General features: G+C 51.2%; 7 protein-coding genes across 7 annotated transcripts; 1 reads left to right on the top strand and 6 right to left on the bottom strand.

Moving 5' to 3' along the window:
• Positions 1–243: 243 nt before the first annotated feature.
• On the bottom strand, positions 244–2985 carry SCP_0805680 (hypothetical protein; the record flags this gene model as incomplete). Its single annotated transcript, XM_027761156.1, has 7 exons — positions 244–1423; positions 1476–1577; positions 1647–1857; positions 1911–2472; positions 2521–2591; positions 2687–2760; positions 2846–2985. The coding sequence occupies 7 exons, from the start codon at positions 2983–2985 to the stop codon at positions 244–246; spliced, it is 2340 nt and encodes a 779-aa protein (XP_027616957.1).
• A 1996-nt stretch (positions 2986–4981) lies between these two features.
• SCP_0805670 (hypothetical protein) lies at positions 4982–6075 on the bottom strand (the record flags this gene model as incomplete). Its single annotated transcript, XM_027761155.1, has 3 exons — positions 4982–5220; positions 5290–5786; positions 5846–6075. 3 exons carry the CDS (start codon positions 6073–6075, stop codon positions 4982–4984), a joined length of 966 nt encoding a protein of 321 aa, XP_027616956.1.
• A 1120-nt stretch (positions 6076–7195) lies between these two features.
• SCP_0805660 (hypothetical protein) lies at positions 7196–7510 on the bottom strand (the record flags this gene model as incomplete). Its single annotated transcript, XM_027761154.1, has 1 exon — positions 7196–7510. The coding sequence occupies one exon, from the start codon at positions 7508–7510 to the stop codon at positions 7196–7198; it is 315 nt and encodes a 104-aa protein (XP_027616955.1).
• A 1276-nt stretch (positions 7511–8786) lies between these two features.
• SCP_0805650 (hypothetical protein) lies at positions 8787–9857 on the bottom strand (the record flags this gene model as incomplete). Its single annotated transcript, XM_027761153.1, has 3 exons — positions 8787–9022; positions 9088–9593; positions 9643–9857. 3 exons carry the CDS (start codon positions 9855–9857, stop codon positions 8787–8789), a joined length of 957 nt encoding a protein of 318 aa, XP_027616954.1.
• A 4406-nt stretch (positions 9858–14263) lies between these two features.
• Positions 14264–14569, bottom strand: SCP_0805640 (hypothetical protein; the record flags this gene model as incomplete). The annotated part of the gene is made up of 1 exon (XM_027761152.1): positions 14264–14569. The coding sequence occupies one exon, from the start codon at positions 14567–14569 to the stop codon at positions 14264–14266; it is 306 nt and encodes a 101-aa protein (XP_027616953.1).
• A 63-nt stretch (positions 14570–14632) lies between these two features.
• Positions 14633–15985, bottom strand: SCP_0805630 (hypothetical protein; the record flags this gene model as incomplete). Its single annotated transcript, XM_027761151.1, has 1 exon — positions 14633–15985. The coding sequence occupies one exon, from the start codon at positions 15983–15985 to the stop codon at positions 14633–14635; it is 1353 nt and encodes a 450-aa protein (XP_027616952.1).
• Positions 15986–16957: 972 nt separating this feature from the next.
• SCP_0805620 (hypothetical protein) lies at positions 16958–21235 on the top strand (the record flags this gene model as incomplete). Its single annotated transcript, XM_027761150.1, has 1 exon — positions 16958–21235. The coding sequence occupies one exon, from the start codon at positions 16958–16960 to the stop codon at positions 21233–21235; it is 4278 nt and encodes a 1425-aa protein (XP_027616951.1).
• Positions 21236–25179: the final 3944 nt, after the last annotated feature.

Genomic DNA, 25179 nt, shown 5'->3' with positions numbered 1-25179 from the left:
GGGTACCACGAAGAGTCACAACCTGAGATCCAACACTTGGTATAAGTAACGAAAAACAACGGGGGCGTGGGCGTGGGCGTGAGCTGCGTAACTTTTGGATGAGTCCTCCAGACGAATGCACTACAGATATCAAGGATTTCACAAGCGGCGAGGGCGTGGACACGGACATGGAACATGGGCAGTGTGTCGAAAGCATGACAGAGCTAGGGCAAGTGCGTCCGCACGACGCAACCATCGCACCGCTCAGACGATCGCTTTTATGAGCATTCCTTCGAGTCGGCAGTACTCGGGCACGATCGCCGCGTACGACATGAACGCGTCTACGTCCGGCTCCGCGACCTTCGCTAGCCCGAGCTGCAGCTCTGCCTCAGAGGTGGGCATCGCAAAGACAGGCACGAGCGCCGTGGGTGCAGTGGGAGTAGCTACCTCGGGCGTCGCGCTGGGCGCGGGGCCACTGAGGCCACTGAGGTCAGGAGTGGTAAACGCGGTCGACGGCGCGTCGCCCAGCGTGCTCCCGCTCATCGCGGTGCCCGCCGTCGAACTCGTGACCGTTCGCATCCTGCTGGTAAGCTCGCCCTCGCCGAAGCCGGAACCAAGCCCGAACGCGCCGAGGCCGCCGCTGCCCATCTTCTCCATTTCCTCGATCTCGTCCTCTTCCTCCTCGACGAGGATCGTCGCGCCCAGCGCAGAGCGCGTGCTGTGCGCGTATGGCGTGCTCGTGCCGCTCCCTGCGGTGCTCCCCGCCTTGCTGCTCGATCCGGTGGAGTTGATTGTTGTCCGCAGGGGTGCACCGCCGGTGGCAGCCCACCGTTTGGCAAGGAGCCGCCGCACCTCCTCCTCAAAACCTCCACGCCCTGTACCGGCAGGTGTGCCCTTCTCCTTTCCCCACACCCAGCGCGCTACGTACGCGCCACCGAGAGACGCTCGCGCAGGAAAGCCGGCAGGAGGTGCATTTCTGTGCGGGACGACCTGGGCCGCGTCAATTTGTGTTGTAGGGACAAGCACGGGCGTGTTAAAGACGTCGCCAACGAGGTTCGCGATTGATGGGAAATTAGCGGCTGCGCCGGTCGCGATTATGCGGGAGGGAAGTGGGGAATAGTCATATGGGTCAAAGGCGAGGCCCATATTATTGGAATTGCTGGTGTTCTGAGCGCGTTTTGTTTGGCCTGCAATGGGGCTGGGGGTAGTGCTCGAGCCACGACTGCGGCCCGCATTGGGACCGAGGACGCCTGTGGAGACTATCCTCGACCAGCGCACACGGAAGGAGAGGACCTGGCTCTCAAGGAGACATCGCGGATTCGCACGCAGATCGCGGAACTCGCTGACCTTAACGCCTGTCTCGAACCTGAAGATGCCTTTGACGTGTGAGAACGGGAAGCTGTCACCCTGCAGAAGCCAGAAGCTGAACAGCTTATCGTCGAGCCTATGCAGGAGATCAGTCCACGTTGAGATATAAGATCGAAGTTCTGACTTACCCGATCGACCCTCCGGGAGGAACGATCGCACATAGCCGATCGAATGCGCTCCAGCTTTTTGTGTACATGTCGCGCACGAGTGCGCGTGGAACATCGGCATTTCTAGCCGGTTTTTTTCAGTACAGACTTTTTTTCTGCGTCGCGGTCGAATGCGCACTGCAAGACACATACCTGCTCGTGAGCATTACAACATAGCGTCTTCTCTCGCTGGCATCTTGTGCGGGATGTGGGAAAAGGCTGTATAGCCGTGTAGGAAGGTATTGTGCAGCGGGAGCAAGCATCACGTCCATAGGTCCAAAAGACAGCACAGCATCGGACGGCGACGGACACAGAGAAAGATAAGTCGAGAGGTAGTCCGACGTGAAAGGCGTGACGATAGCCTCTGCAGCGGACGAGACGATGAGAAACGTCTCATACACTGTGGCCAACACGCACCGGGGTCAAAGCCGTATCGGTCCACTAAATATCGCGAGACGTTCCCAATCCGTCGTCGCCCTCCTGATACGTCAACGTCGCCCAACCACGCCCAAATCCGCCTGCCCTCCTCTTTATTGCCGCCAATGATCTCCATCACGCCCTCGTCCCAATGACTCTGAGTCCCCGCCGCGGCGCCACCATGTACAAACATACCCGTCGCGCAAGCCTCCCCTTCGCCCATGCCGACCAACCCTCCGCACACCAGACTAGCGAGAAACGAGCTCGCCACCTGCACACGGCCCGTGCGTGCCCACACTTCCGGCCATGCCTCCCGTACCCGAAGCAGTTGCGCCGCGAGCAGGGACGCGTGCGCGCATGTCCCGACGCGCGCCGCCATAATGTCCGGGCCGCCAAGCGCGGCCTCCAACGCCAACGCGTGCGTGTGCGCCGAAGTGTCCTGCGCTACAGGAGAATTCGGGAGGGACAGAGCAGTAGGAGGTATCTGAACGTGCGCCGGGAGCCGTGGGTCGAGGTTCGGCAACTGCGGAATCTGTCCGGCTTTCCACCAAACGAGTGCGTGCTAGCGCTTGTTGGACCCTCTGTGTAGATGAGAAGAGAGCACACTCACCTGCGCTGCGCCGCCGATAGCCTTGACACGGGTAAGGTCATAACTCTTGCTGAGCTTTTCTAGGAGCAGGTCTGTCGAAATTAGGAAGGGAAAATCCCACGATATCCAGATCGAGTAAGTTCCCAGTGACAACAACATTTGCTCCCGCGAACAATGTAGGACTCACCGAACGCCTTTATCCACATTTCCACGGGCGTCGTGTATGCATCTCCGGGCGTGGTGAAGATACCGCCCTGAGTTCTGTGCACTCGCAATGAGTAATCAGGATGATACACCAAGTAATGGAACTATCAAACGCCACAGAAAAAAGGCAAGGAGGACTGACTGATATTCCGGCAACTCCGAATCAAAGTCTACAGCTTCAACTCCTATGAGCTCCAGGTTATCGTCTACAATCGATGCACGCAGCTGGTCGGTCGCCAACTCGAGCCCGAGGAAAAGCGCCGACAAGGATTTGGGCGGCATTGCGATAGAGCGACCAGGTCGAATAGAAAAAGGAGAAAAAAAGAGCGTTCGTCGCGTTTGTTGTCGCCACCAGTCTGGTCGTCGCCGCCAGTGTCAAAGGAGTAGTAGGCGGTGGTCGTGGGGAAGAGAGATGCGGAAGCCGTCTGACGGAACCGCCGACATTTCATCAATAGGCGTGTGGTGTTTGACGCCTTCCTCAAGCCTCATGTCCCTAAATTCCCACACACCGGCAATACCCGACCACTCTGCAGGTTCTCTCCTGCCCGTTCCAGCGCCGTCTGACTTTCTCTTTTCACCCTGTCGTACCCCTCACACCTTCAAAAATCCGCTCCATCTACTGTGACTACTATGTCAAGCGATGGCCCAACCGCATGGGCGCCGCATCGTCAAGGAGGGGAAGGGCACATCTATTAAGACGGCACTCAAATACAAGAAAGCTGCGGAAGAAGCCACGTAAAGTAAGATACAATGGATGACAAACGCTCGATGCAAGTCTCTGGGCCCGTCGAAATGCTTTCACCGTGGCGAATTCCAAAATGCTCGATTTTTTTTACGTGGACAGGTCATGAAGATGCAGACGACGCATACGCATGTATGTACGGACTCTCTATCTATGCACAATGAAACGCAGACGTCTCCGCATCTATCCCTTTTTGCAGGCGTCGTCCTGGTGCTGTGACGCTATTTGAGCGCCATTCTTGCAACTATCCACGAAGAACAATGTAACATGCGCGTATGCTGTCCGTTGTGGTTTTTTTTCGTCACAGGTTCTCTCGCCAGTTGGACGGCGGACGTCATGCGTATTGGCCTCGAGCTCACTTGGAGACATGTTTGCAAACCTGTTCCCAGGATAGGTGTCCAACGAACAGACAGCGTAGCAGTCGTCAAGTCAGGAAGGAGTATGCGTTCCTTGACTTTTGTCTGCAGCTTAAACACCGTCACTGCAGAGGCGCTTGGTGACGATTTGAGGCCCAATTGCGACTAGAGAGATCTAGCTGGTAGTGACTATGTCGCAGCCACTTAGGCACCCAACCTAGCGTCTTGTCAAACACGTTGCATCTGCATGATACCTGGTGGCTTCGCCGAACTCTGTTGAGCGTCAGTGAGAAATTGCTGACTATTCCCCCTTCGTTAGGACAGCGATGTCGTCCTTGCTTCAAGGTTCATTCTGCATGCCGCCGACTCAAAGTGCAGTCTTCTGCTGCGGCAACAGGCGTTCTCGGTCGAGACAGAAACTGACAGGCAAGTATGACGCATCCGTGAAGAAGGCCGATCACTCGTTCCGCACTCACATTGATCCGCCACAGTTGGGCTTTCAGTTGCGGGAAGCATGCGCACGTGCATATCGTGACCAGGGTGTACAGCGCCCAGAAGGATAACTCGCCTAGCCGTTCTTTCTCTCCCGTTATTAGCTAATTTCCCGGACCCATTGTCCTCTCTATACGCGCTCGGGACAGAACGGTCAGACTCAGTTTCGAAGGGGGGGAAAGGTGTAGCCTCGCCAGAGCGCCTACCCTAGCGTCCTCTCAGTCCATCGCGCCTCCCTTTGCCATGTCTGTCCAGCTTTGGCGCAAATGTATATCCACTGTTGCATAAGAACTCTCGGACCCACGATTCTCAGGCATTTAAAACCTCAGCAGAACATGCCTCGCTCGCGGCGGTTCCTCCTGTTACCTCACAATGGCTTCAGTACCAACACCCCTCTGAAGAAGTGTCGTAGGCTAACAACTCACCCCCTAATTTGCCTCTGACCGATCGCCTGCCCTAAAATTCGCGTTGTGGAAATAGGACCCGCCGTGTAATGGTTGTCTGCATAATCCATCCATCAAAAAACTGCGTGAATGCATCACGCAATACATAACCCTCTTTTCCCCTTAAGAGGTAACTTGAAGAACGGAAATCAACCAAGTAGGAAAACCACGAGGACAAAATGTGTGGCACTTTTGCCTCTTGTTCGTCATACTAACATGTATACTCGTAATTACAGGACCGTCTCTCATTCTACTCGACATGGTCTCACTAGTTGTAACTGGACAGTTGTGCATCTCCAGTCCTCTTCTGCTTGCTGAGCGACGTCGACATCGATGCTGAGCTCCCTCTCTCGAACCTCCAACTCGAGCCGGAATGCCCGATGACACCCATCAAATACCCGCAAACTCTCCGCCACGCGGTTTGCCTCGTGGGGGATCCTCTCTCGAAGGAGTTGCAGAATTGTCCGAAAGGTTTCGCTGCTCTCTGCGTGGAGTATCGTAGCAAATGAGTACATATATTGGAGAAGAGCCTAAAGACGCGACGATGACTTACGACCCCGGTTGTCCAAGTCAGCTGTGATTGCCGCCGCCGCCGAGGATATAGTGGATCCTATAGATAATGCACCACCAACAAAGATTCCGTTGGGCATGTAGCTTCTCGCGGCCATCGCGGCGGCTTGGAATAGCGCAACGAAGACATTTTCCAGCCACATGATAATCCTGTCCATAAAGTTCGGTTTCCTGTCGTGCGTCTCCTCGAGGGTGGACACAAGCGTGCGGAGGTTCTCGCACATGGTCGCAACATGACGTGACACCTCTGCGGAATACTCGCCGACGAAGTTCGCTGTGTCGACGACTCTGGAATCCTGGGTAAGCCGGCCGTCTAACTCTGCCGCTCGTCGCAGCCGCTCCGCCATAATCTCGCTGAAGCGCTGGTACGCATCGACGATTTTCTCCGTTGCAAGCAGGGCGATCTGGGCCTGGGCATGGAGCTGGTTAATCTGGTGTCGGATCCGTATCTCGTGACGCGTCTGTCTCCCCAGCTCCACGCTGAGGAATACCCGCAAAAGTCAGTCCTGTGCGGGGCGCAAAGCAGCAGCGAACGTTACTTGTCAAAATGTTCGATCCACGACTTGAAAATGTGCTCGCACGTGTTCATCTCGCGCAGCGCGACCCACAGAGTTCGGATGTCTGCCCTGGACCACGACGATAGCTCGTCCCGCGTTACCTGACGCGTGCGTGGTAGACCTAACGCTACTCGCGAAGTGAGCTCCGGGTAGCGGTTCGTATGGACCGAGATTGCGCTAGGATCGCTGCTGGAAGACTGGTTTGCAGCCATGTCGTCTGTGCGTGGCACTATCTGAGGTAGCCTTCTTTATAACCTCCTGCTCTGTGCTAGCGGGACATCGAACCTTCCCATGACTGTAACTACTGTCTCACGGAGGGAGGTGCGTAGGGCGTACGTACATGGATCAGCGTTGATCATCGCTATGATTTTTTGGTCGTTCCTACCCAGGAGGCGATTCATTTGCTCGTTGGTTAATCTCCGGAAATTCTGCATCATATGGTGCGTGTGCACCGTGTGCATCTCGAACTTTCTATGCTAGACTCAGCTGAGGCTGAGCGCTGAGCGACAATATCCTTTTTTTGGTTCAGACTACAAGTTTGCTAACTCTGCTCCCTATCTATCGTTTGAACTTCGGTTATTTCTGCCTCAGCTCTGCTTCCAGTGTGCTGAGCTGGGGATGCCATGGCTCATATGGTTCACGCCACGAGGTTTCCGTGAACGTTGGACTTAAGGTTCAGTCTCACACTGATTTACGAGAAGGCTTTGAACGAGGAACGCTCGGTGACCATGATCTGTGCTGAAACAAGACGGGTGGCATTCCATCCATTGTATTCCATATCAATATCAAGAGTAAGCTGAGGGTATCGGCTGCAGAATGATCATGGAGGGCCTCTAACGGCCATGAAGTAGCAACTGCAATTACAATATATCAATGATTATGCATGTCCAGCAAGTCTGGCTGTAGTAGGTATCATGCAGTACTGAAGATCTGAAGGTTGAAACAATGAAAGCTTGAAGTTTGTGCACAAAGGTTCGGGAATATGGTGAACAACGTTATTTTTGTTATTCACAACCATAATCCTGATGTGCCACACAAACGGAACTTATCACACAAATACGTTATTTCCCCCGCTCGTCATCTTCGCGCTGAAGCTAGCTGTAGCTGGGCATTCGGGCATCTCTACGCCTCCTGAGCACGCTAGTTGGGAGTAAGCTTGACCAATTTCCCCTTCAAAAGCTTCATTCTAGGCGGATTCGGAGCGCCTGGTGGCGGGCGTCGAACGTCCATAGACTTTCTGCAACACTGTAACGGAGGGTTTGAACGACAGCGTTGAAGTCTTTTTAAACCTCTTGTCAACCCAATATACTCCGGGGGAGGGTTTCCGGCTACTCACAGTTCGTAATCATTGATGATGCTGGACGAGAGGGATGAGGCAATGCTTAACGCGGCACTTGCAGCTGTTCCAAGGCCAGGAGCGAGCGATGAAGTAAAGCCAGGGCTGATCCGCTCGATATAATCGCGAGTGCGTCCGGCGTAGTCTCCCAAAGGCAGACTGACACTTTGCTTCAACCTTCGTTCCTCAGGATATCCGTGTCTGGCGTCCGGCGCTCTGCGCAACCACTTTAAGATGCGCTTCTTCAGCGTCGGTGGCTTTCGCTGCACTTCGTCTAGGGTGGTCACCAGCTCGCCGAGGTCCTCGCACATCTGCGCGACATGTTTCGACACCTCGGCGGAGTACTGATTTATGTAGGCGGCTGTTTCGGTTATCCTGGGTTCAGCCTCGAGCTCGCCGCCGAGCTACGAAGCGTACGTATCGCTGTCGGTCCACCATGATATCTGCGAAGTGGCGATGCGCCTCGACAATACGCTCTGTGGCGAGCAGCGCCATCTTGGTCTTGCCCTGCAGTATGTTCACTTGGTACCGGACGCGCCTCACTAGGTCCGTCTGCTCCCCGCTTGGACTATGATCTGCGAATTAGCTGGGCCTTTCCGTGGCACGATAAATTCTTATATGTCCAGATGCGGGTTCCACGCGCTGAATATCCGGTCGCATCTGCTCATCAAAGCTATGTCAAGGGTGTGCACCACAGCATTAGTCCTATTCGTCTACTCGAAGGTACCGCATAGGCTTCAAACGTGCGATCCATGCCTATAGAGAGGGCATGGCTTGCCACAGATGTTCGCGTGCGAATAATGCTGATTCAATTCTCCGTCCTGCGAGCCATAGCTCGACTGGGCATAGCTGGTGCTCTGGCCGATGGCCGCGTGGGGTTGCGACAACGGTGGAGGAGCATCAAGATATCACGTCAAGGCTTAAGACATACCACGAATACGGCGATGCGTCTGGGCATCCAAACATTGTCATCAGCATAGGTTGCGTCCTCGAAACGGACAATGGGGCTTGTACGGTCAATCTCTGCACCGCCAGATCGATCGTTGAGCAAAGGCGCCGATAGCATACTGTACTGGCTCTGAGGTCAGTCTCTTCTTTTCAAGCACGTACACCGACATGCTGTTTGAGATGACGGTCTGCTTATGAGATTCGTAGTCATCTCTACCGATCTTCGCCCGGTGCGGTCGGTTGCATGTCGGATTTGTACCGCGCCGGTCGTGATGGTTGTATCCCGCAGGTGCCCCAAAAACTCATTCGATGGTGGAAAAGTGGGTATCGGACGGTCATTGTGGGAGCGACCGAATTTCAGTGGCGTGGTCAAACGAGAGATCGCCGGCCTTGTCCCCGCCCCTGGCCAGAGGATTACAATGGATGCCCTGTTTAGTACGCCGCATCTTTGTTCCAGTAACTGTGCTTTGCGATGTATGTGCTGTTTTTACGACGCACCATAAACTGCATACACAAGTACCCGTACGCTGAATTCGCCGGCGGGGCCCAGTACGCGTTCCAACAATGTTTGGAGAATAAGCACGGGGACTACATCATCATGCTGACATCAGATACATTCGGATGCTGCGACGTTCCTCGTCAACGCCTCCGCACCACTTGCTGCAATTGGGTGTTCGTACGTTTCCAATCCTCCTCCGCTTGCCGAGCAACATTGACGTCGACTGTCAGCAGCTCCCTCTCCTGTATCTCCAACTCCAGCCGGAGCGCTTGGTGACACGCATCAAAGACCTGCAGACTGTCCGCTGCGCGTTGTACGTCTTGCGGGATTTTTTCGCGGAAGAATCGCAGCATCTGCTGGAAGTCTCCGTTGATCACTGGGTGGGGGTGGTGTAAGGAATACGTACATCGAGATAAGCCAAGAGATGCAGCGACGACTTACTACCGCGGTTGTCCATCTCAGATATGACCTTTTCTGCCACAGAAGAAACGAATGATCCAATAGCTAGGGCACCACTGGCCCAGATTCCATTCGGCACAAAGATGTTTGCGACGACTGCGGCCACTTGGAGGATAACCGTGAGTGCCTGGAGCACCTTTCTCAACCACGTCAAAATCTGATCCTTCAAGCTCGGTGTTCTCTTCTGCGTCTCATCGAGGGTGTCCATGACGTGGCGAAGGGTTTCGCACATAGATCCAACGTGTCGCGACACCTCCGCGGAATGCTCCTTGATGGAGTTTGCCGTCTCGAGGACTTTGGAATCTGGAGTCAGCCGGCCGCCTGACTCTGCCGCTCGTCGGAGCCGCTCCACCATGATTTGGCTGAAACATTCGTGTGTTTCGACGATTCTCTCCGTAGCAGAGAGTGCCATCTGCGCTCGGTCCTGCAGGGTGCTGATCTGGTGTCGGACCCGTATTTCAAGGTCTGTTTCTCTCCCAAAGCCAACACTGAGGAACGGTCAGTATCGCATGTGAAGTACAGCACTGCGAACACTACCTGTCGAGGTCGTCATTCCACGACTTGAATATCTGGTCGCATGCGCTCATCTCGCGGAGCGCGACGCCTAGGGTCAGGACGTCTGCTAGTGACAACGACGACAGTTCGTTCCGCGTAACGTATCGCGTGTGCGCCATACCCGACTCTGGCTGCAGAGTGCTGTCTGGGTTGGAGAATGCGCCGTGGTCGCCACTGGAAGACTGGTTGGCACCCATGTTGTGTATGCATCGTACGACCTGAGGCAGCCCTACTTATAATTGGCCGGGCTATTCTTTCGAGCGCCGGGGACTGACATTCGTTGCAGTTGTGCCAGGCGGACGTCGAGCCTTTCCTCGACGGGCAGCTATCCGGTGTCATTGAAGCGACCTCGCAAGGAGGCGCATCGGACATAATGATCATCTCTGCGATTCTTTGATCATTCCTACCGGAAATTTAAGTACGTACATCATTATGCCCTTTTTTGCAGGTAACACTGTTGACTAATTTCAGGAAGTACTGCATCATACGGTGTGTGTACATCCCGATTTTTCTATGCCAGGTTCAGCTGGAAAACGACAATCAATATCTACTGTAGGTTTTCGACCAATCCAGACGGTCACAGGTCACAAGGACCTTGGCCTGTCCGGAATCCGACACTCTGTCCGGTGTCACACAGGTGGTGTCCGGATGTGACCATGAGCCATTCCGGGCAGATTTTCTGGGGCCTGCGGTGCGAGGACATTCAGAACATGTAGGGAATGCTCTAATGCTAATCACAGGAACTCTAACACAATTAGCCTGTAACCCCCCCCTGTGGCAGCAAATAGCTGCAGGTTGGTCGGCCTGACGGCCGGCAGATGTCTGCAATATCCCATGGCATCAGGAAGACCTTAAATTTACTTTGATTGACTTAAGCATCTTATCTAAGGGGTCAACTCCGATAAGGGAACCAAGCCTTAAATAATATTTTGAGACCTTTTTTGGCTCTACTTAGTCTATATTAGTAAGTAGAAATAGTAATTATGACATTAAGCCACCAGATAAGGCAATCGAGCAGGCATGTCAAGTCCAATAAGTTGACTAATGTATATACTTGGTAAGTAACATAAGTTAGTAGAGGAGTTAAGCAGAACAAGGACACTAAGTGAACTGAAGTGTATTGCCATTGAATTGTTTGGCAAAGAGCTTGCCCTTTCCTACATCAGGAAAACCAAACTTTTTCTTAAGAGGGCACTTAAATGACTTAAATAGACTTATGGTCCTTATTTAAGGATATAAGGACAAAAAGGGCCCAAGCCATATTCTCTGAGTGTCTGAAATTTGACTTATTGAGACTTGTTTGACCTGAAATAAGGGTTGCCAGACCCGAAAGTCTAAATAAGTCCCTAAGGAAAAGTTGGGTTTTCCTAATGTATCATTTGAGAATGAGATCTAGCACAAGTGGGCATCAGCATTGGCATTAGCAAAGGAGACAGATATGCCACTGGATGACTAAAAGGCTCCAGAGAGGCAGTCAGGTCAAGCTTAGATAGAATAGAGATAATTTGCAGAGGGAGATTAGCCTGAAAGTGGATGAAGTCAATGAGAATCTGCAGGTCAGCCTCAGAGAGACTGAACAAAGACATGAGTGAGTGCTCTCAAGGAAAATTTTCTGGAACTGCCAGAAAAATTCCCTTGAGGCAGCCACTTTGAGAAGTTGTGACTTGTTCTCCCTCACCTCGTTCTCTCTGCTTCCCATCTTCTAACACACTCATTGCTCTGTGCACCATCGTATTTATCTCTCACTGTCAGGTAAGTGCGATAATCCACTTTAATTATCTTAGATCACTTATCCAAGGTGGCAAGCCTAAAAAGTCAATAAAGTGTCCGATATTTTTTTGACTGATTATTTGGCAGGACTTAATATACTTTCAATAAGTGTGCTAAGCAATTATGATGCTGAGCTGCCAGAATAAGGCAATTTAGCACTCTAAGCTGACACTTATCTCAGGGTCTCAAGCATGTCAAGCAATGTGTCTCTGAGTGCGACTCTGTACATACGTCATGTGGTCATATGACTCAGATGTTCAAAATCTAACAAGTTCTGCTGGCATGGTGTGAGCCTGCCTTCTTTCTCTTTGATTTCTCTCTGTGCCCTGTTATCTACTTTCTCTCACTCATATTGCAATGGATGTTATTGCCACATTTTGCATGTACTTACTGTACTTAATATGCTTGTTGTTCTTATTGACACCGGTACGGTTGTGATTTGCATACCTTCAAGCTAATTAAGCAACAACAAATCAAGCTTCAAGCTATTTCAAGCCAGTCAAGCCACTAGTTAAGCCACCGGCCAAGCTGATCAAGTATCGAGATCAGCTTACACATTTGAACATGTTAATTACTTGAATAAGACAGATAAGTCCCCATAAGTAAAGTTAAGGTTTTTCTGATGTGTGTCCATCATCACATCCCACCTGCCTGCCCGGATTGTTGCAAAGCTGTTTGCAGTTACACCCCCATCCGGATTGGTCAAAAACCTATAGTATATTGTGTTCAGACTGGAGACTTGCCAACTATGATATAATTCTATTGAGAAATCTCCAAAAAGTGTGAAACCCCGCGGTAACTCCTCGGCTTCTTATACAGGCACTGGCATCTCTCTATTGGCTTTAACGGCTTGCCGCCCGAGTAACCCCTGTCCCTGTCTTGCCACCAGATATTTACACAGCTTTCCTTAGGACTAAGCAAAGGGAGGGTTGGAAGTTCAGTATAGGCATTATGGGCGAGGGTGTTGATGTCTACTGATCCCTGAAAGGCTAAAAAAGCACAGATGCATATCCAGAAAGAGGGTGTCTATGTACAGCGGGTCTTTATATGGGATGCTTGATGAAGATGCAGCTGCAAGTTGTCCTCCAATTATTATGACACCTCACTTTTCCTTGACAGGCACCTACGATGCCACTGAGGCATCCTCGTGAGGAGGTGCATAAGACATGCATGGTATTCAGCATTTAACCATTGATCAATCTTATTGGAAAGGTGAGTCATTATTTCCTTTCATGCTGGTGACCCCGTTCACTAATTTCTCATGAGCATTGAACTTTCTATGCAAGATCAGCTGTAAAGCGACAGTATCATTGAATTGTTCAGACTGCAGGCTTTCCACATCTGGCCTAGTTGTATTGCAAAACTACAAAGACTGTCTTCTTATACGAGAGCCGGTATTTCTATATTGGACCTAATGGCTTGCCGGCTGTGTGATGCGGGATCATCCCATCCTGACCCCCAGATATTAAGATGTGGCATTTCTGAGGACTAGGTAAAGAGCAGGAGGTCTTACTGTACTAACTTATGGGCGATGCATCCAGAAAGAAGGTGTCTTCACACAGTCAGCCTTTATGTAAGATAAAGACACAGTTGTGGTCTTATCACATTTTCAGCTTCAAGGATAGGCGGCAGACACTAGGGTACTTGAGCACCTATGGACTCTGATATATGTCCAGACTAGCTCGGGAGATTAGCACAGGATTACATCTCACTTGTCTCCTTACAGTGAGGATGCAATCATGAATCAGATTACATGCATTGCACTAATATTTATCCTCTCATTCCAGTTACATCTCTTCTTAATGCCTTTACACCACGAGCTGCATTTTGGCATTGGCGCACCTCCAGTCCTTGGCTTGTCGAGCAATGTCAATGTCGACTCTGAGCAGCTTCTTCTCTTGTATCTCCAATCTCACTTAGAGTGTTTGGTGACCTGCAGACTCTCCACTACTTGTCATGCCTTGTGCAGGACCATCTCCCGAAGAAATTGCAGGACTTTCTGGAAGTCTCCTCTGCCCTCTAAGTGAGATGGAATAGCAAATGGGTATGTTGAAGAGAGTTCAAAAGGCACAGCAATGACTTACTCTCCATGTCCATGTTAAACATGATTGATGCCTGAGTGATAGAGGACCCTATGGATAACTCGTTCTGTTAAACAGGAATGTATTTGGGGTGACTGCAGTGCCTGAGAGTATAGGAGTAAGTGTAAGCAGTACTTTCTTGAGCCAATTGAGAATCTGCTTCCTCAAGCTTAGTTTCTTGACCTGCTGATATGCTCCCAGACCTCCTGGCCTCTGAAAACACATTTTTCAGTGATCACTCAGACCTCACTACTCTATCTCTTAGCCTCCGAGATGCATCTGTATAAGGAGCCTAAATCCTCAGGCTCACCAGGGCTGCAGTGGACTCAATGTATAGCCAAAACTAAGCTAAGACTGAGTGTGTACAGCTAGATGGTGAGTGTAGGGGATATAAAGCAACTTGCTTATGTAAGTAGTAAGCAGTCCATAACGAGTAACGGTCGTCAGAACCGACCCGTTACACCCTCCCCTACCAGAAACAACCCAGGGGGAAAGAAAGGAAGAGAAGGGGAATAGATGGGGATATGGTAAAGTAAAGTGTACTATGTATAAGGGAAGTAAAGAGAATGTATACCATAAAATAAATGTGCGATGCGCACACTCCCTCCCACTCCAGAAAACCCGTCGGATCCACCTCAGGTTACAGTTCCATAGACAACGACCGGGGGTGTCTGAGGAGACCACACACAGTGGTTTGGGAGGCATGGGTCCTGTGGGCGGGCCCACTGCCAGCGCCGGTCGATGTGGCAAAGTTAAGAGTCAGGGCATTGAATTTGCAGAGGTGGGATGGATGATAGGGGAGTCGACAAGGTCGACAAGGGTGGGTGGGGCAGCAACTGTGCACTGTCGTACACAGGTGCTGCTGCCTCGGGGGTGTCCTGGGCGCGATGCCGTGGCACTGCATCGTGGTCCGCTGGCGCTGTCGAGGTTGGCTGCTCGATGGCGCAGGAGAGTGGTGGCGGTCCGTCGTAGACGTTGGATGCAGGGTGTGTGGTCGACGGGGAAGGGGGGTGCGCAAGCAGTGCGCTCAGGTCCATGGGCGCCGTCGGGTGGCTCATAGTGGGGACAGCGGGGTGCACCTCTGGGCGCACTGGGATCGCGTTGTCGTGGACGCACTCCCCTCACGCCGGTGATGTGGTGCAGTGCATCGGCGATGCGGTAATGGGGTGCATCGGTGATGCGGTGCGCTCCCGGGTCGTGGCGCTGGCATGGCGCGCCCTCGGTGTTGGCGGCGTGGCGGGCACATCATCCTGGGTATGCACCCCTGGCGTTGTCAGCACGGTGCAGTGCGTCGGCGACGCTGTAGGCGTTGGCGGCGCTGGGTGCATTCGTGTGTCGGCGCCCGCGTGGTGCACCCTCGGTGCTGGCGGTGTGCCGGGTGCGACGTCCGCATCCTGCACCGCGGCCGCTGCGGGCTTCGTTGCGCAGCCGCAGTGCGTCGGTGTGCTCGGTGCCACCTGCGCTGTTGGGCGGTTGGTGGCCCGGACAGCGAGGCACATTGGCGTCGGGCTGTCGCGGGCTTGCACCCTTCGTGCTGGTGACGTGGCCAGCACATTGTCTGCATCCTGCGCTGAGGCCACTGTGGGCGCGGTCATGCAGCCGCGCTGCGTCGCTGTGCTCGTGCGCGTTGGCGCTGCACTGTCGCGGTCGCGCGCCCCTGGCGCTGGTGACGTGGCAGGCACATCGTCCGCATCCTGTGTCACCACTGTCATGCGCGTGTGTATGCTGCGATGCGGTGGTGTTGCACGTGAGAGCATTGGCACCATCGGCATCGTTGGGCACCCGGTGATGTGGGTGCATGGCAGCGACGCTGTGGGAGATGGCAGGGCGGGCGTACCTCGCGCATTCTGCTTCCTCAGCTCCTGCTCCTGGTAGTGCTGCGGCCATTCCTTCACCCTCTTCTCCGGCCTCCTCTCCTCCCTTCTCCTCTCCTCGGCCTCCTTTACCCCCGCACTCTCCCCTACCAGTTTTTGGGGCCAGTTTTTTCGGTCCTGACTCGGCACGATGGTCTTGAGGTGGTGCGGGAGCTCGGGCCTGGCAAGGATATCGGACGCGAGAGAGGGGGAAGTGGGGAGCGCGGTAGGAGTAGAGGTGTCGCATTTGATGCGGTCACGTGTCACGTGGTGATGCGTCCGTGCCACGTCGAACATTGCATGGGCGACGTCGGCTCCCCAGCATTCTGCAAGGGCATCGAGGCGGCGGTGAGCACGCTTGATGGTGGTAAGGTCATCTTCGCAAGCATAGCGCTTGTGAAGGGTGGCGAGGTGGAGGTGTCGCTCAACCAGCCAGTCGGTGATTGTGAGCCAATGAGTGAGGTTGTTCACCTCAACCCATCCTTGCAGTGTGTTGGCAACACGGCCTATGTCACTGATGATGACCGTGACTTCAGAGGTCCTGAGAGGCGTTGCCAGGTAGGTATGACGTGCAGGGCACAGTGAGTGCTCCTGCCCATCCAGCCAGTAGTATCCAGTCATAGCAGAACTTCAGCAGTAGTTCTGAGACTGCAAAAAAAGTGTAAGGAGCCTAAATCCTCAGGCTCACCAGGGCTGCAGTGGACTCAATGTATAGCCAAAACTAAGCTAAGACTGAGTGTGTACAGCTAGATGGTGAGTGTAGGGGATATAAAGCAACTTGCTTATGTAAGTAGTAAGCAGTCCATAATGAGTAACGGTCGTCAGAACTGACCCGTTACAATTTGACCCTTTCACAACCTTATGCGAACTTTTGCGACTTCGTTCGACTTCGCTCATTTTCTCGCGACTTCTCTCCGAGATTTGACATTCTTTTGTCACTTATATGCCACTCTTATGTCTCCCTGCTGTCGGATACCACTTATCTGTTGTCCTTTGGTCTGGTCCTATGCGCCCTGGCTGATTTCCTTCTAAGTCTATACTTTTTCGATGTCGTGCTGCCTCTCTGGATGTTGCGCCAACTCACTGGTTCATCACGCCGACTTATCAGTGTTGCACAACAGTCACGCCCTCCTGTTTTGCAAATCCCAATCCCTTTATCATTTAACCTTCCCCTTCAAGACCCCTACCTTCATGCTGGACCGGAGATGCCATTAGAGTGTTCCATGTGGTTCAGGACAAGTAGCATATGTTTTCTTTCGATTTCCCTCTAATTTACCTGTTGGAGGCTTCGGGATGACCTTATTAGGCAATCCGGAGCATCCAGGTAGTCGGGCGATATTCCCCGATATCTTATTCAGCATCGAAGGATACAGTAGCTACTAGAACTATGTGGCATGTTCTGGACTAGTCTACTGGTGTAGTATATAAGGAGGGACCTCTTGCAGGTCCCAGTAATAATATCTCTTCCCCAAATCACTCACTCGGAGGAATTCATACGAGCTGCGCTAATAGGTTATGAGCCCCGCTAGCTTATAGCTTATACTTTACCAGCTTCTACTTACTTGTTACACACTCTGACTATCGGTAGTTACAATGTCGAGTACTACCGAATCTCGTGACAGCCTGTCGTCCTTGTTCCGAATCGAGCAACTTCGCGATGACAACTGGCTCCCATGGAAGCGCCGTACTATGGCGATCTTGAGGGAGCGCGGTGTCTTGAAATATGTCGATGGAACATCGGAGAAGCCGAAGCCGGCAAATGCAACAACACCAACGGCAGGAGAAACGGCGGTGATCACGAAATGGGTTGAGGGCGATCAAAAAGCCCAGACCGTTATCGAGCTGCTGTTGAGCGACTCGCAGATGATACACATTGCGGACGCTACAACGGCTGCGGAGATGTGGAACCAATTGAAGTTAGTAAAGGAGGCGAGTGGACAACTGGGGATAATGGCATACCGAAGGAAATTCTATCGCACAGTTGCCACGGAAGGCAGCGATATCGCAGCGCATATCACGGAGCTCCGCCGGACACAGGAGCAGCTACACATGATGGGTAGCAAGGTGTCGGATGACGAATTTCGAACGATCCTGATCACATCGTTACCGGAGTCTTGGGACCAGTTCACATCTGCGTACCTGGGTGCAACAAGCCAGAAGGACAAGTTGCCGACATCGCATGAATTGATAGCCATCTTGCTCGAAGAATACCGGCGCCGGCGAGAGAAAGGCGGTGCCGACGAGTCTGCGCTGGCAGCACGCGGGCGGTGGACCCAGCCGAAGAATACCGCACAGGGCGGAACGGACAGGAAGTCCGACGCGGAGTGCTGGAATTGCCACAAGCGTGGACACACTCAACATGAGTGTTGGTCGAAAGGCGGCGGCAAGGCGGGTCAGGGACCGCGAAGTAAAAAAGAAGGCCGTGCGCAGGCGCACACGAACCAGGCACAGTCAACAAATGACGTGCTGCGAGATGTCGCATTCCGCACAGACGAGGCGACCTGTGCTGGGCAACAATTTAGTAGTCAGTTCTCGCGTTATGACTGGCTAGCTGACTCTGGAACGACATCACATGTTACAAACCTTCGTGACGCGATGACAGACTATGTGCCGCTTGAGGCCTCTTCGATTGCCGGGATCGGAGACCAGAGTGTGCGCGCTCTCGGGCGTGGCACTGTGGAAGTCAATAGCAGGATCAGAGGCAACACATGTACTTTTTGCTTGAAAGATGTCCTGTACGCACCGAAAGCGACAAATAATTTGGTGTCGCTGAGCCGCCTGGATGAAGCGGGTGGACACTTTGATGGCGGTGCCGGAGGAATAATGCTGCAAGAAAGCAGCGGCCACATCATCACGCAAGGCCGAAAAGTCGGCCGATTGTACTTGCTCAACATGCGGGCCAAGGCTGCTATGCCGAGTGAAGAGCGCGCGAACATTGCGCGCGACGATAGCGACTCGTGGGAGTCGTGGCACCGGAGATATGGACACCTGGGATTCACAGGGTTAGAGAAGCTCTACAAGGAAAACTTGGTGGAGGGACTCACCGTTGATGAAAACTCGATGCCACTGACACAGTGCGAAGCCTGCGTACAAGCTAAGCAGGCGCGTCGTGCATACCTGAAGGAGGCGGAGGACCGCTCCCAGATGCCAGGCGAGTTGACGCATAGTGACGTCTGGGGCCCCGCACATGTAGTATCGATCGCCGGATCGCGTTACTACATATCGTTCACGGACGACTGCACGCGGAGGTGCCAAGTCCTGTTCATGAAACATAAAAGTGAGGCTTTTGAAAAATTGAAAGAATACCTCACCTTTATTGAACGACGCTTCGGGCACCTGCCGAAGATCGTGCGTGTTGACAATGGGTCCGAGTACATCAATAAAAACCTGAAAGGGTGGTGCCGTGAGAAAGGAATTGAGCTGCAAACAACAGCACCATACTCACCTTCGCAGAATGGTGTAGCTGAGCGATTTAATCGCACGCTATTGGAGCTTGCTCGCGCAATGTTGATTGCGAGGAAGCTTCCAAACTTCCTCTGGGCGGAAGCTGTTGCATACGCAGCATACCTGCGAAATCGAGCGCCGACGAAAGCACTGCGCGGGAAAACTCCGGAAGAGGCGTGGACGGGCAAGAAGCCCAATGTCGCGCACCTACGAGAATTTGGGTCAGATGTCTGGATTCTGACGGAAGGCCAGAATCTTTCGAAACTCGAGCCAAAGTCGAAGAAACACACCTTTGTAGGTTTTGCTGATGGCCCGAAGGCCGTGCGCTACTACGATGTGGGTGCGCGCTCGATCCGAGTCTCGCGAAATTTTGTATTCGCGGATGCCCCGAACCCAGCAAGCAATGTTCCTGTACATCAGCCTGATGACAGTGACAGGCTGCCGCTCGAGGGGGAGTCAGGGGGAGCTGTCAAGCAGCAGCCTCCCACATCTGCATCAAAACCAGCATCAGTACCTGTCAAAGCTGATCAGTCTAACAAGAAACACGATGGAAACTACATTACAGAGGAAGACTTACCTCCCGAGATACAGGAGAGCATGCGAGAGCGACCGACATTCTTGCCTGCACCCCCGAAGATCCCTCTTCATCGTACGACCCGCGCTACGCAGGACCACGACTATCGAAGGATGGATAACCCCCGCGCGCAGCCCGCGAAGTCGCGCGAGCCGCCGGGAGTGCCGAAAGAGAATGCACCTGGTGAGAGTGCAAAAGTCGCCGTGACGCCCGAAGAATTTGAAGAGATCGCGCAGGCGCTGTATGCGACAGCACTGGCATCGGGCGACAGAACGGCGAGTGCAGGAGATGAGCCGCGAAGCCTCGCGGAGGCCCAAGCCTCTCCGGAATGGCCAGAATGGGAAAAGGCTGTAAAAGCGGAATATGATCAGTTGCAGGGCATGGGGACCTGGGAGCTACAAGACTTACCAAAAGATCGAAATGCTGTGGGCTGCAAGTGGGTCTTCCAGAGGAAAACCAACAAGGAGGGTCAGGTTGTCAAGTACAAAGCCAGATTGGTGGCACAGGGGTACTCACAGATCCCAGGGATGGATTTCCTTGAAACCTTTGCCCCTGTAGTTCGTCTTGAGTCCATCAGGGCCATCCTAGCATTAGCAGTAGTTAATAACTGGGAAATAGGCCAGATGGATGTTAAGGGAGCTTACCTGAATGGAGACCTCCAAGAGGAGATCTACATGCGACAGCCGGAAGGCTTCGATGACGGAAGTGGACGCGTTTGTCGACTCCGCAAGACGCTCTACGGACTAAAGCAGTCCGGGCGCGAATGGAACCGCAAGCTGCATCGCGAGCTGACGGAGCTCGGGTATAAGCGGCTGGAGGCAGATCCATGTGTATACCTGCGGGAGCGAAAGGAAGGAGAAGTTCAGATTATCACGGTATGGGTGGATGACTTACTGTTATTCACCAACTCTCCGAAGCTCATGGAGGAGCTCAAGCGCGACCTGCAGGACCTCTTCGAAGTCACGGACCTTGGTGAGCCGCAGAAAATTGTTGGGATTGAAATCGAGCGAGATAGGGAAGCGGGAAAAATCCAAATCTCGCAACAGCACTACATCGAGAGCATTCTCAAGCGATACCAGCTTGAGAACGCCAACGCTGTAGGGATGCCGCTCGATCTGAATGTGGCGTTCACGGCAGAGGACGAGAACGAGGAGGTGGACGACCGTTTGGCGGGAGGTTACGCGTCGATGGTGGGATCGCTGATGTACGCAGCAGTGGGAACAAGGCCAGATATTTCCTACGCTGTACAGATGCTGAGCAAATACACAGCGTGCCCACGACCTGTCCATTGGACAGCGGCAAAACGCGTTCTACGGTACCTCGCAGGAACACGTGACTTGCACGTCACGTACACGCGACGCGATTCGGACGCGCCGAACGGAAATATAATAGGAGGATATACGGACGCGGATTATGCATCAGATCATGACCGAAAATCAGTCTCGGGTCATGTCTTTTACTTGGGAGGTGGAGCCGTAGCATGGAGTTCGAAGAAACAAACAACAACGGCAACATCCTCGACAGAAGCTGAGTATACAGCACTCGCGCACGCGACACGTCAAGCAATATGGCTGCGAAACTTACTGGCAGAACTTGGGTTTGCACAAGAAGAACCCACAGAAATTTATTGTGATAACCAGGCAGCGATCGCGATAGCACGCGACCCGCAGTATCATGCGCGGTCAAAGCACTTTGACGTGCAGAATCATTTCGTGCGCGAAAAGGTGGAAAATGGTATTATTCAATTGTGCTACTGTCCTACAGATGAGATGGTAGCAGATGTATTTACTAAGGCCCTACCCAAGCCTAAGCACCAAAAGTTCACATTGGAACTTGGGATGCTTCCGGCTTGAGGGGGAGTGTTGGAGGCTTCGGGATGACCTTATTAGGCAATCCGGAGCATCCAGGTAGTCGGGCGATATTCCCCGATATCTTATTCAGCATCGAAGGATACAGTAGCTACTAGAACTATGTGGCATGTTCTGGACTAGTCTACTGGTGTAGTATATAAGGAGGGACCTCTTGCAGGTCCCAGTAATAATATCTCTTCCCCAAATCACTCACTCGGAGGAATTCATACGAGCTGCGCTAATATTACCATTCTTTTCCATTGCTAACATACAACATTCACCTCTCCACTCCTTTTACCTATTTATCCATTGGTCCTAGACCATTGTGACTCTTTTCGATGTCAGGATCCATCTTCCGATATTTCGTGACTTTTGCATTTCACCTCTCTCATTTCCCCCTCCATAAATACCTGCTGTATCTATGTTGATTACCATCGAAGACTAGTAGGAGACTTCCCCCTTCACTTCAGATCACTGAGAAACTGTGTTTACTGTGATAGCAACTTCGAGCTGCAATATACCCCACTGCAACATAGTGACACTGTGACACTGCGATATAGTGACACTGCGATACTTCGAGACTGCATGCTGCGACTGCAATAGTGAACTGCAACACTGCGATAGCGACATAGTGATATAGTGATATATCACCTGCATTAGTCTTAATCCGACTTTTGCATTAGACTGACTGCTACTTCGTCGAGACAGCGAATACTGCATTCCCCCATAGTGTTCTACCCCCACAGATAGTTCCCTTCCTCTTTGTGATTTAGTTCACCTTCACCTATGAGTTTGGCGATCACATTGCGACTTTAGCTTCCTACCTTTGACTTTTGCGACTTTATCGTAGATCGTCACCCAGCTTCGCGTTTACATTGCGAGCCCTCGTTCTCTTACAGGTCACATCCCCCTTTGGCTTAGGTCGAGGTTCTGGGACCCACTTGCATTATTTTACAGTTGCGACGCCCTTCCCTCACACAGATCGCCCCTGCTTCTCATTTGTTTTAGTTGGGTTTAGGTGTTTGTGTCGGATGTGCACTCATCACCGCAACTCCTTGAGAGTGAAAATAAGCACAGAGAGATTCTTGTTCATGGATGCAAGATATCGTGACATTGCTGCAGAACACTGCCTGATGGTATTTCCCATCTCGAGGACTCTGGAATCAGGCTTGAGCTGGCCATCTGACTCTGCTGTTCACTGCAACTGTTCAGCCATAGTTTTATTGAGGCGTTGGTGCACTTCGATGATATTCTCTATTGCCAGTAGCCCTGTCTGGAATTGGTCCTGGAGCCTGTTGATCTGGTGTCGAATCTGCATTTGAAGATCTGTCTGTTTCCCAACAGTAATGCTAAAGGAGAATCAGTCTTGTATGTGGCTTTACAGGTGTAACAAATGTCACCTGTCAAGATGCTCATTCCACGATTGGAATATCTGGTTGCATGCACTCATCTCACAGAATGGAATGCAGGATGGTCATATCACTGACCGATGACTCAGAAGTGAATGCATAAGCCAGTCTTAGATGCCTGCAAATCCAAACAGATGAAGTAGGTGTCAGGTCATATGGCAAAATGTGCACTGTAATAACAATCTACTCTACAGCAAGGTAGCAGAGCAAAGAAGTCCCTGAAGGACATCAGGAAAGCTCAGTGATCGATACTATTTATCATCCAAATCTGCAGATTCAAGGTGATGTCAGATTCAAGGATAGTGCTGAGCTCAACAATCTAGTTCTCCAAATATGTGCTTCAAGTTACCCTCAGTACTTAGTTCTGCCTCACCTTCAAGTCCCAGTGTGTTCATCATTCCTCATTCCCCCTACTCACATGCTCTTTATTCTATTCATTGTTTTGTCTTCAGACAGGATTGCCAAGAGATGCAGCAGCATTTCACTGCATGGCACCCCAGCAAGGTCATATATGTGATCGAAGGCAGGCACACTCAACTTGAATGAGATGCTACATGGCAGTATGGAGGAAAAGTGCATGTGAAGGCTGGTGCGATATTCAGTGACATACCATGTGATAAGTAGATCCATTGTTAAGAACCCGAGTGCCACTGAGCAATTCGTGCAGACCTGCTGCTATACCACAGTATCTCTTGAAGATCAAGATCAAGACCACTGGGCAGCTATGCTACTCTGGTGTCTTTGTGCTTACCTAGTGATTTTCATCGGTGCTTCCTTGATTCTCAGACTACTTGGATGAGACTTATATGGTGCAGCTTCCATGATAACTTCTAACAGAATGGGATATCAGCATGATGTACATAAGTTTTGACATACATGCCAAAGAGTGAGATGTGTAGAGTCAGGACATCTCTACTTACCCTTGTGAACAATTGTAGTGATCTCATTTAATGCACCTTCATGCAAATTTCTGTTCAATCTTTCTTTCAATGGGACACTCATGGCATATCTCATGACCCTCAGCTATATACTTCAAGTTTAACACTGAAGTCTGAGAGATTCAGTGAGAGAATCTGCAGTTATCACTTTGTGTGACCTTTTTCTCCTCCATGGCATCCTGCTGACCCATGTTTCTGTCTTCAGTTCTTCCATAATATTCACCTGACCTGTGAAGGCAAAGAAAAAGTGCATCATCACTTATGACAGTAATACCTTCAGTACTAATCATATAATACCACATTCGAGAAAAGTGATTGCAGAGGATGGATCATAGACAGTAAAAAGCATGGGAGAAAATTGTTTAATATCTTTCTCATGTTATCCAAGGGCGTGAATAATGTAGTCTGATAATATGATGTGTGCTAATAGATTTCTGGTGGCCGTCTTTCAAGACACCTCTTCACAAAATACTTTGAAGGTACTAATCAGAGCATAAAGGGATTCCGTGATAAATCTGCTTATATGTCTGCAGATCAAATAAAAAATGTAATGCATTTCCCTGTAATGAAAGAGCTACATGATGATACTTATTGTGATCCATGTGCATCTGATCAATCCATAGTATCTTAATATGATAACAAAGTATAGGAGTGTCATCCATGCATGTATTAAGGATGTCAAGAACAGCGACCTGCACTTAAAATGTCCATGTTAGATATCAATGACAGTTTGAGTATTAAATTAAAAAAGGATCAGTACTCACTCACACAGAAACAGCTCCCTCTATCCCTCATGTAACAGTAATTATTTCCATTCCGAGTGGTTCTGAAGACACTCTCTGAACCTCAAAAAGCTCAATTTCTCCTGTTATCTCCTCTTTGCCACCACCCTCTCCTTCTGAGACATCAAGGCCATTTTCTGGAAGTTCTAAGCCATACAGGTCATCAAGTTCTGAGGGAGATCCAAGACTGAGTGATGCACCCATGTTCCCAATAATCCTCGAGGTGAATTGCAAGCTCCGCAGTGGTGTGCGTACAAAGGAGAGGTTAGAAGTAACATTGTTGTGCATATTGTGTGTCTAATGCAGGTTCAAGAGAAAATGATAGATGATGATATATATAAATCTGCAAGGTTGTGTTGTGTGAGTATAAGTAAGTTCTGGTAGATAATAATGAATGAGCGCACGGGTAGGTGAAGTAGACCATGTACCCAAAGACCTGATGTGAGAACATATGTCTTAAGAATATACAAGTAGAATGTAACAGTAACAGAACGTACATTATAGTAGTTTAATAGTGTAAGTGAGGTGTTCAGCAGGATAAGTAACCTATAAGTATTGTTAGCTTAAATAGCTATCACATGTCAGACTCACATAAAGTGCAAAGTACCTTAGAAATTAACAGAAGGATAAGTGCATGAGGATGGGTTGGGCTGATGGTAAATGCACTAACCATCCCTTAGTAAGAGAGTCACCATAGGAGCCTCTATGTGAGCTGAGTTTGCATATTTCTTGATTTTGTAGGTCTTCATCCAGGTTACCATAAGGACAATAATGTCTGCCACACTAAGACTAGCTCGTGTTGTAATGCTGACTGTCAA

The sequence above is a fragment of the Sparassis crispa genome, assembly GCF_003851025.1.
Source record: "Sparassis crispa DNA, contig_000007F, whole genome shotgun sequence".
Classification (NCBI taxonomy): Eukaryota; Fungi; Basidiomycota; class Agaricomycetes; order Polyporales; family Sparassidaceae; genus Sparassis; species Sparassis crispa.
The sequence above is the reverse complement of the archived record's forward strand: the minus strand, read 5'-3'. Positions and strand labels throughout refer to the sequence as shown.